Source organism: Ursus maritimus, unplaced genomic scaffold (genome assembly GCF_017311325.1).
Source record: "Ursus maritimus isolate PB19 unplaced genomic scaffold, ASM1731132v1 scaffold_12, whole genome shotgun sequence".
NCBI lineage: Eukaryota > Metazoa > Chordata > Mammalia > Carnivora > Ursidae > Ursus > Ursus maritimus.
In genome coordinates, this window is record NW_024423564.1 from 5,482,623 (window position 1) to 5,498,571 (window position 15,949).

Genomic DNA, 15,949 nt, shown 5'->3' on the forward strand with positions numbered 1-15,949 from the left:
TTTTTGGTCTTGTGAAACTTCCGTCTTTTTCAAGGCACACATTGCCACTCCGATCAGTGTGATGAGGGCCATCTCCAGACCCGTGGTCATGTAGGCCTCCTGTCCCATAGTGCAACTGTGACTGCTGTATTAGCTAGGCAGTTGCCCCCAGACATGGACTTCCTTAGTGTGTCCCTCAATTTTCAGCACAAGCACCCCATCCTTGCTGCCAAGTTAAGGCCCCTCCTTGGCCTCAAACTGACCATCAACACATCAGTGCAGGAACCAATTGGAACTTTGTACTGAATAAAAAGTTTGGGTCTAACACAAGGATCCCAGTCAGTTACCCTTTTCCTTTTATCAACCCATTAATGACATCTAAATCAGTGTCCTAAGCCTCTGTTCAAAGACCACGATTCTGTAAAGTATCTACTACTCTTCTAAGTGTTCCAACTACACTTGATTTACTTTCCTTCCTTCATCTGGTTGGTCTGTCTTGCCCTGTTTGACAGACAGCTCTAGAGTATGATTTTTGTTGAGGAATATCTTATATGGATAGCTCTTCTGTTAAGAGTACAAATTCCCATAGTTATTTCATAGAGCAATAGAGGATGTATACGACTCCAAAGTCCATGTTTTTAACTATATTATTTCCCTGTTATCTACAGATAGGAGTATTATTTTGGTGGGAGAATATTTTATACATATAGCTCTTCTGTGCAGAGTGTAAATTCCCAAAGTTGGTTCATAGAGATACATAGGATATGCAAAAAAATTAATCCACTAGCTATTTCAGTCATTGTTGATCCACGTTTTTAACATTTTTTCTTTCAAAGGAGGATTTTAAGCAAGAGCATATAACAAGCAGTGAGGCAAAAAAGAGCATGTCACATTTGAGGAAGAGGAGGGGATTGGAGGGCCTGAAGCACAAGGGGTAGAATGATCGAAGATGCAGGGGATGAGCCTCTGGGATAGGATGGGGCCAAGGCAGGAAGGCATCACACACCTCGCTGTAAGTTTTCTTCCCTCTGTGGCGACCTCAGTAGTCTGGTCATTAGCCCTTTTTCTTTACAACCTGGAGAACTGGACCAGGTCCTGATGGATCTCAGCAACCGACCGGCAACCTAAAAGAACAGTTAACAAGCTTATTTCTTTAAAACACCAGTAACCCACCCCATCATGGATAATGGGATGATTCAGTGGGAACGAGCCTGATTTGATCTTTGTGCTCACCCTGAAAAAACATTATGCATGCCAGATGAATAATGTGATTCTGATTGCCTGGAGAATTATTTTGTGAGTCTGTGCCCGAGTCCTCTTAACACAGCCATGTTCAAAATGGCATAGTAAAAATGTAGAAACACTATTTTAGCATTTGAAAAATCAATTCATACATGCCATAGATACACTTGGCCTTTATCCAAGTGCTGATAAAGCTCAGGGATATAGGAAGTATGTGTCAGGGAAAAATATGAGTCAGGAATAAGAGATGGGATGAGCATTTCATACAGCGGTTGCCTTCTAAGAGAAAGTGCTGCAAAATGTAACACTTCTTTAGTGGAGGATCTTAATTAAAATGCAAAATTAGAACTGTAGCTGAGATTAGAAGCAGGGATTGAAGAGAGCAACGTCGGATAAGACGCATGACGAGGAAGGAGAAAGAGAGGGTAGTCTGTTGGTGCAGACTGGAGAGTTGTGACCTTGAGTAGACAGGAAATCCCTGGTGATAAGGCAGAAAGACTCGAAGGCCAGGATGTGTAATGATAAACTTGAAGTTTTTTCCACATGTATGATGTGTGCACCTTCACCTCCCAAAATACAGCTTTAGCAAAATGTATTACTCACGAAAATAGAACTAACGAGAGGGTTCCTTTCCCCTCTAAAAACCATGCCTGGGTTGATTGTAGTGGACAGAAACGGCAGGCATGGGATGCATAAGTAACCCACAAGCTGAAGTCATTCAGCAGAAGCAGGAATTTGGTGCCAGAGGCAGCTCTCCTCGGAATGGACAGTGGTCTTAAGAGCTTTGGGTTTCCCCAGGGCAGAGAATAGTGGGTTTTCCTAGCAGGCACATCTATTCAAGGAGCACAGAGAATGCCAAAATATGATCTTTGGTTATATAACATAATAAAAATAATATTTAAATGATGTAAAAATGTTTCAGTAGTTGCATCCAGGTTATGTTATGACTCCATTTTGAGACCGTTTGACACATAAGCCTTCGTAATGTTTCTGTACTTACTCGACTCTCATCAGATTGGTTTCTGGGTCTCATGTAGTACCAAGGGCACTGCCCTGCCTTTGGCAGAGGCTCAGTAGAAGTTTGAGAGAGAATGCGTATTTGTAATTTTTTCATTACTGTAAATTAGGAGGCTTTACCCTGAAATGTTTTGGCTACTTTAAAGTGAAGTGGGTAGTCACACATTCTTTCAGCTTCTGCTGGTCTTGGAAGCTCCTTGTCTCTCCAACCATCAGAGGGAGAGATGAACCATGAGAGACCATGGATTCCAGGAAAGAAACTGAGGGTCTCAGAGGGGAGGGAGGTGGGGGGATTGGGATAGGCCGGTGATGGGTATTAAGGAGGGCACATGTTGCAATGAGCACTGGGTGTTATATGCAAACAATGAATCCTGGAACACATCAAAAACTAAGGATGTACTGTATGGTGACTAACATAACGTAACATAATAAAGGGAAGTGAGTATTTCCTAAAGACAAACCTCAAAACGTTCATACAAAGTGCAAATAGAGGCCTCCTCCCAGGGCTGTGATGTTATAGGGTCATAAGGGAAATATATCACACATCTCCAGGGGAATTAGGAGAGAGAAATCGTATCAACTGATTCCTCCTGGGTGCTAATTTTTTTCTGTTATTCCTGGGTGTGTGGAAGGGCTAAAGGGTACCAGAATCTTGGCGTTTTCACACTATGATTTTGCATCTTAGTGAGTTCCACCAAAAGCCCAGTCCCCCAGCCCAAGATCCCTTCTTCCCAAGGGCTAGCCTGGGCGCCGGGGAGCGGGGGACTCTTATGCAGAGGATGCCAATGGATGCCCTTCTGCCTGAGTTTCCTATTCTTTCTCATCTCTGTCCCATGTTTGGTTGTGATTACTCATTTTTCTACATATGCATTGAAAACAATACATTCTCATTGTACAATAGTTAGAAGGAGGGGAATATAAACTGTCAGCCTTACACAGGCTCACAATTCTGTTTTTTCTCTGCCCCTTTAAAAAAAGGACACTCTCCACTCTGTTTCAGAAGGAGATTTTCCAACCACCATTTCTACCCCAGAGATTGTTAAGTGTAAACTTTTAGTTGAATAAAAAAACTTTGTTATTGTGAATTCCCCCACCAGGCTTCTGTTAAAAGAAGATTAGACGTCATTTCTCAAAGATGGGAGAAAATATTTGGGGGAGCAGGAGAAGTCATCTGAACCTCCTGGAATCTGTAGAAACTTATGGTCTACCCATCCTTCGCCCCCCTCCCTCCCAGGGGCAAAACACACCAATACGATGTCTGTTCATGCTCATGCCCTCCCCTCCCTCAAGGGAGGGCCTTGGTGACACCAAGTCATTTACTGGCTTATCTTCATAGGCTCTGAAGTGTGTGGCTCTTCTCCTAAGCTGACAGTCCTTGTCCTCCATGCCTTGATCTATTCCCCCCTCCCCCGCCTCTTTTTTTCTTTAATTAGTCTGCTCAGTGGGAAGAAGGCTGGTGCTGGCAGTAATGCTGTTCTAAGTTTTCTAACTTGTATTACTCAAGCCCAAAAGGTTGAGTCTACTAATATAACTTGGACACTGAGTACAAAGCACTTGTCTAAATATCACCAAAACCAGACTTGAGAAGAACCTGGACATCTCGCTTGTGCTCAGCACATGACCGATGCTCTGTGACATTTATGGAAATAAGTTAATGGCATGAAAATGGTCTTGATTTCACATCACAGCGCTTGATTCATTATTTCCTTACTCCTGGAGAAGGTGTCTATTATTACCAAATTTTAGAATTGAAGAATGAATGGAGGTCGCATTGGGGTTCATCTTGTCTGTCCTTTCACACTGTGATCAGTTACATCTACAGCAGATGAAGACAATCAGAGACGGAGCCATTGGCCTTTGGCACTGGGGTAGGGTAGTTCTTTTCTATGAGACTGCTCCAGGCATTTTAGGACATTTAGTGTCCCTAGTCTCTGAGCACTAACTACTGGAAATATCCAACCTGTAGTCGTGCTGACTGGAAAAAAATAAACTCAAAACTCTAAACTCCATATCTTCCCGAAGAGGGCAGTCATCGACAGTCTTAGTTGAGAAGTACTATTTTATAGGTCACTGGGATCCCAGGCTTTGCTAAAAACGTACAGTTTTATGAGCACTACTTTACCATAACTTCATTTTTGACCCAAATCCACCTGCATGTAACTTCCAGATGTTCACATTTCTCTGGCTGTGGTTACCCAGCACGGCACTTCTCCTGCTCCCCCTTCTCTCTTCTTGTTGTATCTGTCTCCCCACTTCCTCTGTGCCTCCTCCTTGACATAATTTCTCAAATCCTAGCAGACCATGAATATGAAAAGATGACCCACAGAACCATACCCAACAAGCCTGCTGTGTGATCTGGACAGGCCAGAGCATAAGGGGACCCTCTTTCCTATAATCTGAAATTGCATTTTCTTTCATAGCAAAGGTATCACATTTTGAGTTTGTGTTCAGTCTTTGTCTGGGACGTCTCTTCCCTCCTTTCTCTTCTAGGCAGCCACTGGGCTGGGGAAGAGTAGCTAGAAGGAGGGGCTACCACTCCCGTTCTGTAGCCCTCACACCTTCAGCTCGAATCAGGAAAAGAATTGTGAAAACTTACCTGTGAGGGTCATGGAAGTGTGGAATTCATTTTTTATAATGTTCAAAACTTCCTCAACGCCATGTTCACCCTGCTCCAAGATGGGGGGTGGGAAAAGACAAAGAAGTGTGAAGAACGTTCTGCCCAGGTGCTGAGTATCTGTTCTAGGTGTGTTCCCAGCTGTGGTAGGGAGGATGGGGATGTCTATGAAATTGGAACCATGCTTGGAATACAGGGAAGCAAAGAGGGAAAGATGGGGGTGAGGGGGCCTGAGAACGTGTAACGCACTGCCGAGGAAGCGGGAGATGCGGGCAAGGGGGAGCTGTCTCTCAGGATCTGTGGCACCTGGAACGGCAGCTCAGCTTGTACGGCAAACCACCGTAAAGTGTGGGGACAAATGAGAAACCCAGTATCTCTCACCTTATAGGCAAGACCCCACAGGATTGGTCTCCCCAGAAATACACATTTAGCCCCAAGGGCCAGAGCCTTGAGCACATCGTTGCCGGTTCGGATCCCACCATCAAGGTACACTTCCATTTTCCCTTTCACAGCAGCCACCACTTCTGTCAAGGCATCGATCTGAGAAAGAGACATGCATGGCTTCAGGGATTTCCATTTTCACTCTCAGGGATCATGGGGCAGAGGTGCCCCCTCAAGGTGGGTTAGGAACAGGAAGTGCAAGTGTGGGTGACGTCTACCAGTTTTTTGCCCTCCCATGTTTGAGCCATGCTTCCTCTCCCCTACCAGAGCAGTGAAGCTACATTCCTGAGCCCCAGGAACTTTCTGTTTTTTGTAAAAGATTTGATTTATTTATTTGAGAGAGAGAGAGAGAGAGAGCGTGAGCATGAGCGGGAGGAAGGGGAGAGGGAGAAGGAGAAGCAGGCTCCCCACTGAGCAGGACCCTGGGATCTATGACCTGAGCAGAAGGCAGATGCTTAACCAACTGAGCCACCCAGGTGCCCCCTGAGCCCCAGGGACTTTCTGCAAGCTCTCCCTCTTGCCCTTTTCTGCCCTGACAAAGTGCAGCTTCTCTCTAACTCACTTGTTCGACTATCTACAGCTTGGAAGAAACTCTTGGTTCCTCTTCACATCCTAAAGGGTTTTTACAGTGTTCACCCATTTATGGTGTTCACGTTAATGTTCTTTTTAAAGTACATTTTGACTTTTGATTTTCTCCTACCTTCTCTGTTTCTAGGGTGGCACAGCTAGGAATGCTCTCCATTTTTAAGGCACTGAGTCTTTTTGGCAAAGCAAGTATGTCTGGACTACAGCTTGTCTTGTGTAACTGGGTTGCACATTGTTCCTTACACACCACATTTGAACAACTTGTTCCTGACTCCTGTCTGGGTTATCTGAGACAAGGGTTGGGAATGCAAGCAGCAGTGCTGTTGAGGTAGAGTTGAAGACTCTGAAGGGCAAAACAAAAGCAGCTTATCATTTGGCCTAATTTCTCCCCAGACTTTGTTTCTCACCTTGCCTCCCTAGTTCCAGGGTCTGTAGCTACGAGGCCTTGCCAACTCAGAGTGCCCCAGACTGAGCTGTAGTCCTGAGCACCTCCAAGTCTAGGAGGAGGGGTGACAACAGAGTCTGGGAGCAGAGTCCTTGAGGACAGAGTTCTGGAACTGCCTCAGGGCTCCTGTTCTATGCCTCTTGGACAGACCACTAGGGAGGAGGCGAAACTGGGCCCTGGGGGACTTCTGCTGCAGAAGGAATCAATGGGAATTATATCTCAATGAGATCCTTTGGGTGCCTGAGCAGAATATGAAATCAGGGAGGAAAGAACTTTGTACTCTAATTTACAAGCAGAGGAGAACTGAATACATTTTAGACTTATATGCGAAAACTTGGTGAGAATGCATGTCTAGATAAGGGGTATTTTTATAGCCCCAGCATGGTATTATTTGGAATATTTCTATGATGTTGGGAAAAAGAAATAAAAATATCTGTGCATACTCTTCCAGTGAGCTTTATTGGACAATGGAGCTGATGGAATTTGAGAAACAGACCAGGGAGTGACTTTTAGCCTAGGGAACCGTATTGCTTTAGAGTTACTTTCTTATAGGTCACAATAGGACATCATTAGAGCCTTCTGGGGACAACAGCTAGCTGACCCTTCTCCCAGATCCCAGAAAGAAATATAGGAACTATATGGAACCTTCTAGAGATGGGAACTTCAAAGAGTCACACTCACAGGGAGGAGTCTGGGGTGAGAGAAGTGAGGCATTGGCCTCAGGCACAAAATTTAAGGAATGTCAAAACACTCAGATAAATAACATTTGAATGCAATATTTAAAAATCAAATGGCAAACTTTGACCTGTGAGCTGGGGGTGCTTGTTTTTATAAATAAAGTTTTATTGGATCTGGGGCCAGGATGACAGTGAGATGAGTGGAGGCAGGTTATGCAAGTGCAGGGACAGATCCTATCTTTATTTAAAATGTTGATATTTTGTTCACCATGGAATTTTTTGCATTAATTTTAATTTTTTAAATAGTCCATTAAACTATTATTTATCTTACCAAGTTTTCCTGGCACCTTCCCAAATTCTGAGCCAGAGGTACCTCACTAGCTTCACACCAATCTCAGCACTCTCCCCGGATGACCTAGGGTTTGGTTGTTAAGTCAAGTGGCTTGGGAGAATGACAAGTTGACCAGTATGATGGGGAAGGAGAAATTCTCTCTCTGGCTCCTGCCTTTGCCAACAGTTGTTCTCTATTGAGGAAGTGCAGTGGGGAGCAATTACTCAGCTTCTTTCTCCATGTATTACTCAGTCCTCCCCCCAAGGGAGTAAGACTAGCTAAACTGATTCATGAGAGAGGGTCTGTTGCATAATGTTTTATTAGAGTTATTTCAAAAGTCAACATTCTACTCTATTTGCTGCTTGCTGGTGGTGGGCTCTTTTTTTCTTTCTGTTCCTACCTGTAGGCACAACTGGGACTGCTCAGGACCTGCTATACTTTTTTGCATCCTGTTCTGCCAGTTTCTGGGTGTGTGGGAGGTGGACTGTGGGTATCCTTGCAGAAGTTGGATGAGGGAGCTAGCATGTGCTCTGCCTATCTACTTTCTCCTGGGGTCACAGGTCAAAATTTGGGATGGGAAGTAGGATGCCCAACTGTTCCCTTCAATCAGCTCTCATGGAGATCTACAGTAAACTGTACCCCTTATTCTCCAATTGGGCTTGTTATTCGTGTCTGTTCTCTCTCGGGGAGAGCCTGGTGGGGAGGAGGGGGCGAATCATTGGCACCTAAACCTCCAAGCTTCACAAGCCGGCTGATATGTACAAACCAGCTGATACAGCTTCTCCATTTCCTGGAATTGTCTTAAAGAACTAATTGAGACTGTGCTAAAGATTTAAGGATGGTCATTGATGCATTGCTTAAAATAGTGAAGGCTTGGAAGTCATCAGATGTTCAACAATAGGCAGTGGGTTATATAAATTGTCCATTCACCATTAAAAATGAGAGAAGTGTATACATTGAAATGAAATGATGTTCTTAATATACTGAAATTGAAAAGAGAAAAATTACAAAATAGTATGTAACTTTTAAAAATCTAAAATGTTATCTTTGCATTAAGAAGTTGATAAAAAACAATTCCCATTGATGAAATTAGGGGTGATTTTTATCTTCTTTTTGCATATGTACATTTTATAATTTATCTGCAGTGAACATGTTTTACTTACATAATAGAAAGGCTGAAAAAACTTAAGAGAGAAAAAAACCCACTTCCTTTTCTTTCTTTTTTAAAAAGATTTATTGATTTCTATGTTTAGAGAGAGAGAGAGTACAAGCGGGAGAGGCAGAGGGAAAAAGAGAGAGACTCCCAAGCAGACTCTCTGGGGAGAGTGGAGCTTGCCATGGGGCTCGATCCCACGACCCCGAGACCATGACCCGAGCCAAAACCAAGAATCGGAAGCCCAACCCAATTAGAAGCATCACCCAGGCACCCCCACCCCACACTTCCTTTTCTTAGAATGAATCAAGTAGTGATAGAAGAATCTCTTGTTAAAGATTCCCAGTTAAAGATTCTTTCCTTGCCTGCCTGCTCTTCATCTGTAACGGACATAAATGCAAAAGACAGGGGGAAAATCACAGACTGTCACAGATTTTTAGGAAAGGATTCATATAGCATTTTTTAGTTTTACTGTGAAAGATGGTTATTTATTCGTTTAAGTGAGGAGTTGTTCCTTCCCAGGATGTATCATATGAGAAAATATGTTGTTACACTCCATGCACTCAGGCAATCTTCAAACTGAACACTTCCTCCAGAAGGCAGGAGACCTCAGTGCCTTTGTTACGTCTCTCCTAACTGTGTGAACTTGGAAAAGTTACGTAACGTCTCTAAGCCCTAGGACCCCCATCTGTAAAAGAGTGATGATGATACACATCTTGCAGGATGGTTGTGAGATTTAGAGATGATATATGTGAAGTTTGCAAAAATAACCTGGCACACACTAGGCTGTTAATAATTAGAAGTTCTTGCAATTAACAGGTATATACCAGCATATGTGGTAAGGGAGAGGGGAGTGTGGGCCAAAGTGCACAGAGTACCGTGCTGTAGGCACACACACACACACACACACACACACACACACACACCCTATGAAGTGACCCTACTTACAGAAGCGGGAACGTCATCAAGCTGCCTCCCACCGTGGTTGGAAACAATGATGCCACGGACATTGTGTTTCACAGCTAACTCTGCATCCTCTTTTGTCAAGATCCCTTTAAGGATGATGGGCAATCGAGTTATGCTCTGAAGCCAGGAGAGATCATTCCAGCAGAAGGATGAGTCAATGGGGCACATCTGGAAATAAGGCATTGAATTTCTCTGTGGGGAAGAAAAAAGAACCTTAGACCTGAGCTCCTTTAGGATGGTTTGATCCATTCCAAACTGAGACACATTCAGATAGCCACCTTTCATAAGCCTTAAAAGAGGGGTAACAAAATAAACAACACTTTCAGGTCCTTTTCCTAACAGAATTTGTGCAAAAGAATTACTATCTCAACTGCTTATTCATTAACTATTAATTTTGTCCCTGCTCTTTAATTATTACAGGATCTGGGGACACAAAGACAAATAAGACACAGTCCCTACTTTATTATTTTTTTTGTCAAGTTCAATTAGCCAACATAGAGTATATCATCAGTTTTTGATGTGGTGTTCAATGATTCATTAGTTGTGTATAATTTCTAGTGACACAATCCCTACTTTAAAATAACTCAGAGTTTAGTAAGTGAAGGGGATAAACAAAAGCAGTTATAGGCCGATGTAACATGTTATGCTTGAGATATGCCCAAGGTTATAAGAACGAAGAAATACTTCAATAATCCTGAATCAGATACTACCTTATACCTAGCCTTGGCTCACCATGTGAATCAAATATCCATAAATCCCAATGTATCTCTGTAATCTGAGATAAGGATTCCCGAAAACTTCAAAGCTAATTTGTGGTTAATGTGTGAACTGTTGAGTCACTTGACTGAGTATCACAGCCTCCCATTGGCTGAAAAGACTGGTACCGTTATCTTTAATGTAATCAAGGGACTCCAATGTTACCACGACTTTCTCTCTCTGAAGCACTCCATCCCATCTGACTGTAGGATTTAATGCAGAAGTAGCCTTTGCAGTCACTTATTTCGGAGATTCCAAACAAGTGTGCTGCAGCTCCAGGGAGGAGTTCTAGGTGTAGAGAGAGACGGACCCTCAGTTCTCAATGTAGCTGAGTGAGGGGTCTGGGCTGGCTACACTCTGTGGGCCAGTCACCTTGTCTGTAAGCATCCCCTTCAGGAGGTCAGTTTACCTAAATGTGCTATCCAAAATTATCATTTTCTAAGTGTCCCATAGCGTAGACAATGTTGGAAGAACTTGGTTAATTTATTCTCCTATGCCATGAAAAATTCCTCTCCATAGCTTTGCTATTTCTTAACACCCAGTCCTGGCCAGGACATTTCTTGTGACAGGTTGGGTAGCTCCAGGAGTGAGGACATTTTATGTTATATTCTGTTCATCTGGTAGCTCTGGATAGCAGAAACCAGATCTGCTTTTTGAACCGTGGCATCTGTTGTGTCTGGCAAGAGCAGGCACTCGGTGACTTTTTGTGGAAAGAGAGAAGGAAGGAAGGAAGAGAGGAAATTTGCTTCCTGTCATGCCTGCCCATTGGATATGGTATCCTTCCTACCTCTTTAGGCGAGCGAAGGTCTTTCAGCAACAAGTTCATGTGTAAGTCCAGTTCGTTTCGAAAGTCACATCGCCGGTTGCCAGTTTTGGGTGTATCCACAGTGATGACCAGAGCTTTGAAACCCAGGGATTCAGCCCTCTGGACCACCTGTTTGTTGAGCTGTCGGTCTGACTGCACATAGAGTTGGAACCACTTGAGGCCCCTGGGGGCAGTAGCAACAATGTCTTCGAGGGTACAGCTGGCATAGGTGCTGGTGATGTAGCAGATCCCGGCTGCTTGGGCAGCTGCAGAACAGACAGCACAACTCAGATTGGAGGGAGGGCAGGGTTCTGGACCGGGGTGAGAAACCCTCAGAGTCTGTGCACCTCTGACCTGTTTGCCCTGGGAGTGAAGATAAAGCTTGACTTCACGTGCCTCCCATTAAGGCAGGAGGCACAGGGGGCATTCAGTCAGCCCAGGAGGCCCCCCACTGTATAGCCTGTCTTCCAGTCTCTGTCAAGTTTCCTAGCTAGAGGGGTTATTTATTTATTTATTTATTTATTTAAAGATTTTATTTATTTATTTGACAGAGAGAGGCAGCCAGTGAGAGAGGGAACACAAGCAGGGGGAGTGGGAGAGGAAGAAGCAGGCTCCCAGCAGAGCATGGAGCCTGATGTGGGGCTTGATCCCAGAACGTCGGGATCATGCCCTGGGGCTAAGGCAGACACTTAACGACTGAGCCACCCAGGCACCCCTATTTATTTATTTTTAATTTTTATTTATTTGTCAGAGAGAGAGAGCACAAGTGGGGGAGTGGCAGGCAGAGCAGGCAGAGGGGGAAGCAGGCTCCCCGCTGAGCAGGGATCCCAATGCGGGACTTGATCCCTGGACCCTGGGAACATGACCTGAGCTGAAGGCAGCTGCTTAACTGACTGAGCCACCCAGGCGTCCCTACAGGAGTCATTTAGTCCCCAGAACAGTTTTGGACATGCTGCAGCTTTCAGATGGGAGAATGGGCAGCTCGTGAACTCATTAATAAAGCAGAAGGGAGCTAAAGAGGACACAGGGTGAGGAAATGTAATGCCAGTGGAGAAGGTTGAGTTCTGTACTGGAGAAAGCCTGATATCCTAGTTAGAAGAATGCTAGTTCGATCCCTTCTTAGCTGTGTGCCTTGAGTCTCATTTTCTTCATCTGTAAAATGGGGGGAAATAGTAATACCTTTCTTTATAGGGTTGCTAAGAGATTAAACAAGATACTAGATATGGAAGCATTTTTATGTTTTTTATTTATTATCATTTTTTTAAGTAGGGCTGGGCGTGGACCTCACAATCCTGAGATCCAAGACCAAAGTGGAGATAGAGTTGACGCCTAACCGACTGAGCCACACAGGAACCCCTGGAAGCATTTTTAAAATTACTAAGTGATGTCCTGTACAAAGGCTTAGTGATAACGAGGTTGGCGAGGATGGTGGTGACGGTGCTGTTGACACTGCTGCATATTTTTCATTTCCTACGGTAATTGTTGTTTTCGGTAGGATTCTCCAGTAGGTTAATGTCACTACCATTCCACAATCCGTAGGCAGAGAATCTGGCCTAATCAGGATTTCATATTTTCAATTCCTAACATCAACAGGAGGTACCCCATTCTTCTGCCCCACTACAAAAACACCATCACACGTCCAACCATGAAGATTGAGTAGAGCAGTCATAGTCCTACAGGGTATTCATATTTTAGCCTAGCCAGACTTGGCTTCTAACCAGACAGATGCCACTTGAAGCTGTAGAATCCTTGGATTCATTGCTTCCTATATTACGGAGTCAAAGGAAAAGATCCCAGGGAAATCCTGGGCAACCTGCAAATAAAATATTTCCTAGATGTGACCTAAAGATTCTAAAGGGGTCACAGGACTATTTTCAGCCTCTCCCCCCGCCCCGGTCTTCCTTCTCTTCTCATTATTTTTTGGTGCAGAAGGATGAAGGAAGAGAATAAGGGGGCTACCAGGAAGGAGACATACGCCATAAGAAACTTTTTGTCATATAAGATGACAAAGTCAGTCAAGAAAGGAAACACAACATTTGGGCAGGAACACCTGCCAGGGGCTTTGTTAGGACTTCATGTCACGATTCCTCATCCTAAATTCAGAGATTCACCATTCAGCCCCAGCCCTGGCCCAGGAGGGGTCAGGTCAAAGAGATCCCTATCCTTGAAGCCATGCTGAGAACTCCTTTCCCCATAGACTGTGAGTGGCTTGCTTGATTTCCATATCTATTCATCTGTAGCTGCCCTGTCTAACCATTTGTTATGATGGCAATGGATGTTTTCTCAATCTTAAATGAAATGTTATGCAAACATCCCTCCTTAATTCTGACCAGATTGCTGTCCCTAAACTCCTTCTGGGAGAAATCCTGCGATTGATCTGAAGGATACCTGCATACTTCAGGGCCCCTGGGAAGAGAGCCTCGAGGTGCGAGGTGCGGCTGGTTCATACCTCTGGCTGTGCTCATTTCTCCATCCGGCCAGACGAGGCAGTGGAAACCTGTGGGCGCAATGCAAATGGGGGCCGTGATCTCCTCCCCTTGGATTGTGGTCCGGGTGTCCACCTCTCGCACATCTCTCAGGTACCGGGGACGGAGGCGGATTCTGTGCTCAGCAACAAAGATTCTTCTATTAGTGGGGTTACTCTCCAGCATGCAGCTGCTGCCTGGGGCTGGGGTCTCCAGATTCGGATGCAGGTCTACACCAGACTGGGTCCCAAGAAATCTCTGGTGAGGTCAGTTGGCTGATTAGGCCACACAGACTAACATTTCCTTCAGAAACCTTTCCTGACACCCTGGCCCACATTAACCCCACTTTCTCCAAACCCCCAGGGCACGTGTGGCCCACACTGCCTCCAGCCTTGCTCTGGCACAGTTCTATGTCTTTGAGTTTTGCCTTCCCAAGCAGACTCTCAATACTTGGAGGCTTTGATTGATTTACCATAACAAGGATTAGAAAAGAAAAGAATGAGCAGGAAGGAGTTCATGGGTTAGAAACAAGTCTCTATAAAGTAAGAAAAGGTCACTGAAAGAGGACAAACCCCAGAGAATGATCATGGTGGGAGCTTGTTTTGTTTTGTTTCTGTTTTTCGCTAGAGGCTAATTCATTTGAAGATTTGACTTAACTACTGCTTTAGAAGAAGGTAGGGAAATTCACAAGTAGTAAATATATAAAATACACTTTTATGTCCAATAGAGACATAGTCTCAGGGTCCAAAAATGCTTGTTTTTCACAAAATATTATTATCCCTATACACAAACATAGAAAGGTTTTGCTAGCTATACTGTTTGTACAAACTTGGGTAAGATACAAACTTCATCTGTGAAATGGGAGTAATAATCCAGACTTCACAGTTACCTCATGAAGGCAGAATGAGCTAAAGCAAGTAAGAGGTCTAGGATAGTGCTAAACAAGTATGAGAATACAGAACATGCTGTTCACCTTGTATCCCATTTTTCAGTGTTTTTCTGACCTCTCTATTACAGAGGGCAGCAAACTTTTTCTGTAAAAGGCCAGATAGTAAATATTTTAGGCTCCATGGACCATGCAGTCTGTCACAGCTACTCAGATCTGCTGTTGTAATGCAAAAGCAGCCATAGATAACATGTAAATGACTGACCGTGGCTGGTTCTTTTTTTTTTTTTTTAAGATTTTATTTATTTATTCAACAGAGATAGAGACAGCCAGCGAGAGACGGAACACAAGCAGGGGGAGCGGGAGAAGCAGGCTCATAGCGGAGGAGCCTGATGCGGGACTCGATCCCAGAACACCGGGATCACACCCTGAGCCGAAGGCAGACGCTTAACCGCTGTGCCACCCAGGCGCCCCTGACCGTGGCTGGTTCTAATAAAACTTTATTTATAAACACTGAAATTTCGAATTTCATATAATCTTCACCTGTAACAAGTTATCATTCTTCTTTTGATTCTTTTTTTCAACCATTTAAAAACAGAAAACAAAAATTCTCAGTTTGTGGACCGTCCATAAACAGGTGGTGGGCCTGACGTGGCCTGTGGGCTGTTTACCACCCTGCGCTCTACTCACTGCTGTTCCAGTCCAGCTCTTCTTTGAAATCAACCTCCTTTCACCCTTAAGACTCTTTGGGTCTCTGTATTTCTTGTGTCCCCTCTCCCAACAGACATTATCTCCTTCAAGCCAGAAGTTTAAGAACTCAGGAGATTTAGGCCTACCCCACTGGCTTCTCCTCCCCACTCAGGTAACTGGTAGCCCTGGACTCTTGTCCTATCTTGTCAGGTGGCACAGTTGCTGGGATGCAGAGGGAGGGTGACTCGTGCTGGTTCTGCAGAGGCACTAAGATAAGTTCTTTCTCCATTCATCCTCTCCCTGGCCCACCTATCCCCTACTCCCCCCCAAAAAAACCCAAAACCCAAAGCAATAACAACAGAATCCACTAATATATCTTGAGTACTTTGTGTTCCTTGGAGGCAGAGAGCATGGCTGCTACCTTCCAAGAACCCCTTACCCAGTGCACCTTAGCTTAACAATAGAAAGGATACAGAAGACCAGACTTTTTAAATGCTGCGATGTTATCATCCCGGGTGAAGCATTCATCAGCTCCTCCTTCAATAAAATCCCAAGTTGACTTAGACAGATGATCCTGGGCATAAGCCTGGAAGTCTGTCAAACACACCAAGGGCATTTCTGGACCTTCCAAGGAAAAACCAAAACCAAACAAGACACTGAGAATATGTCAGACATAGAGGAGAGGATAATTGTGGGCGCTATGGCCTGAAGCTATTTGGATTCAACATTAACTCCCCTGTATTCCTTATCCCAGTGGAGGTACTGCCAAAGATGCTGATCCCCAAGCTTCCATTCTCTCACCCCACACCCAAATGCTGATTATCTCGCCTTCTAAATATCCCTCCTGTTTGTCCCCTCATCTTTACAATTCATGGCCTCAGATCCAGTTGAGGGTCT

General features: G+C 44.3%; 1 protein-coding gene across 2 annotated transcripts; it reads right to left on the bottom strand.

Moving 5' to 3' along the window:
- Positions 1 to 922: 922 nt before the first annotated feature.
- On the bottom strand, positions 923 to 15,668 carry HAO2 (hydroxyacid oxidase 2). 2 transcript variants are annotated; one of them, XM_008706358.1, is made up of 7 exons: positions 15,538 to 15,668; positions 13,461 to 13,612; positions 10,994 to 11,277; positions 9,433 to 9,642; positions 5,234 to 5,392; positions 4,835 to 4,904; positions 923 to 1,103 (listed from the first exon to the last, which is right to left on the bottom strand). In XM_008706358.1, exons 1-7 carry the CDS (start codon positions 15,666 to 15,668, stop codon positions 1,048 to 1,050), a joined length of 1,062 nt encoding a protein of 353 aa, XP_008704580.1. In that variant the 3' UTR covers positions 923 to 1,047. The 2 variants fall into 2 exon arrangements, with proteins under 2 accessions (XP_008704580.1, XP_040482604.1); XM_040626670.1 differs by lacking the exon at positions 9,433 to 9,642.
- Positions 15,669 to 15,949: the final 281 nt, after the last annotated feature.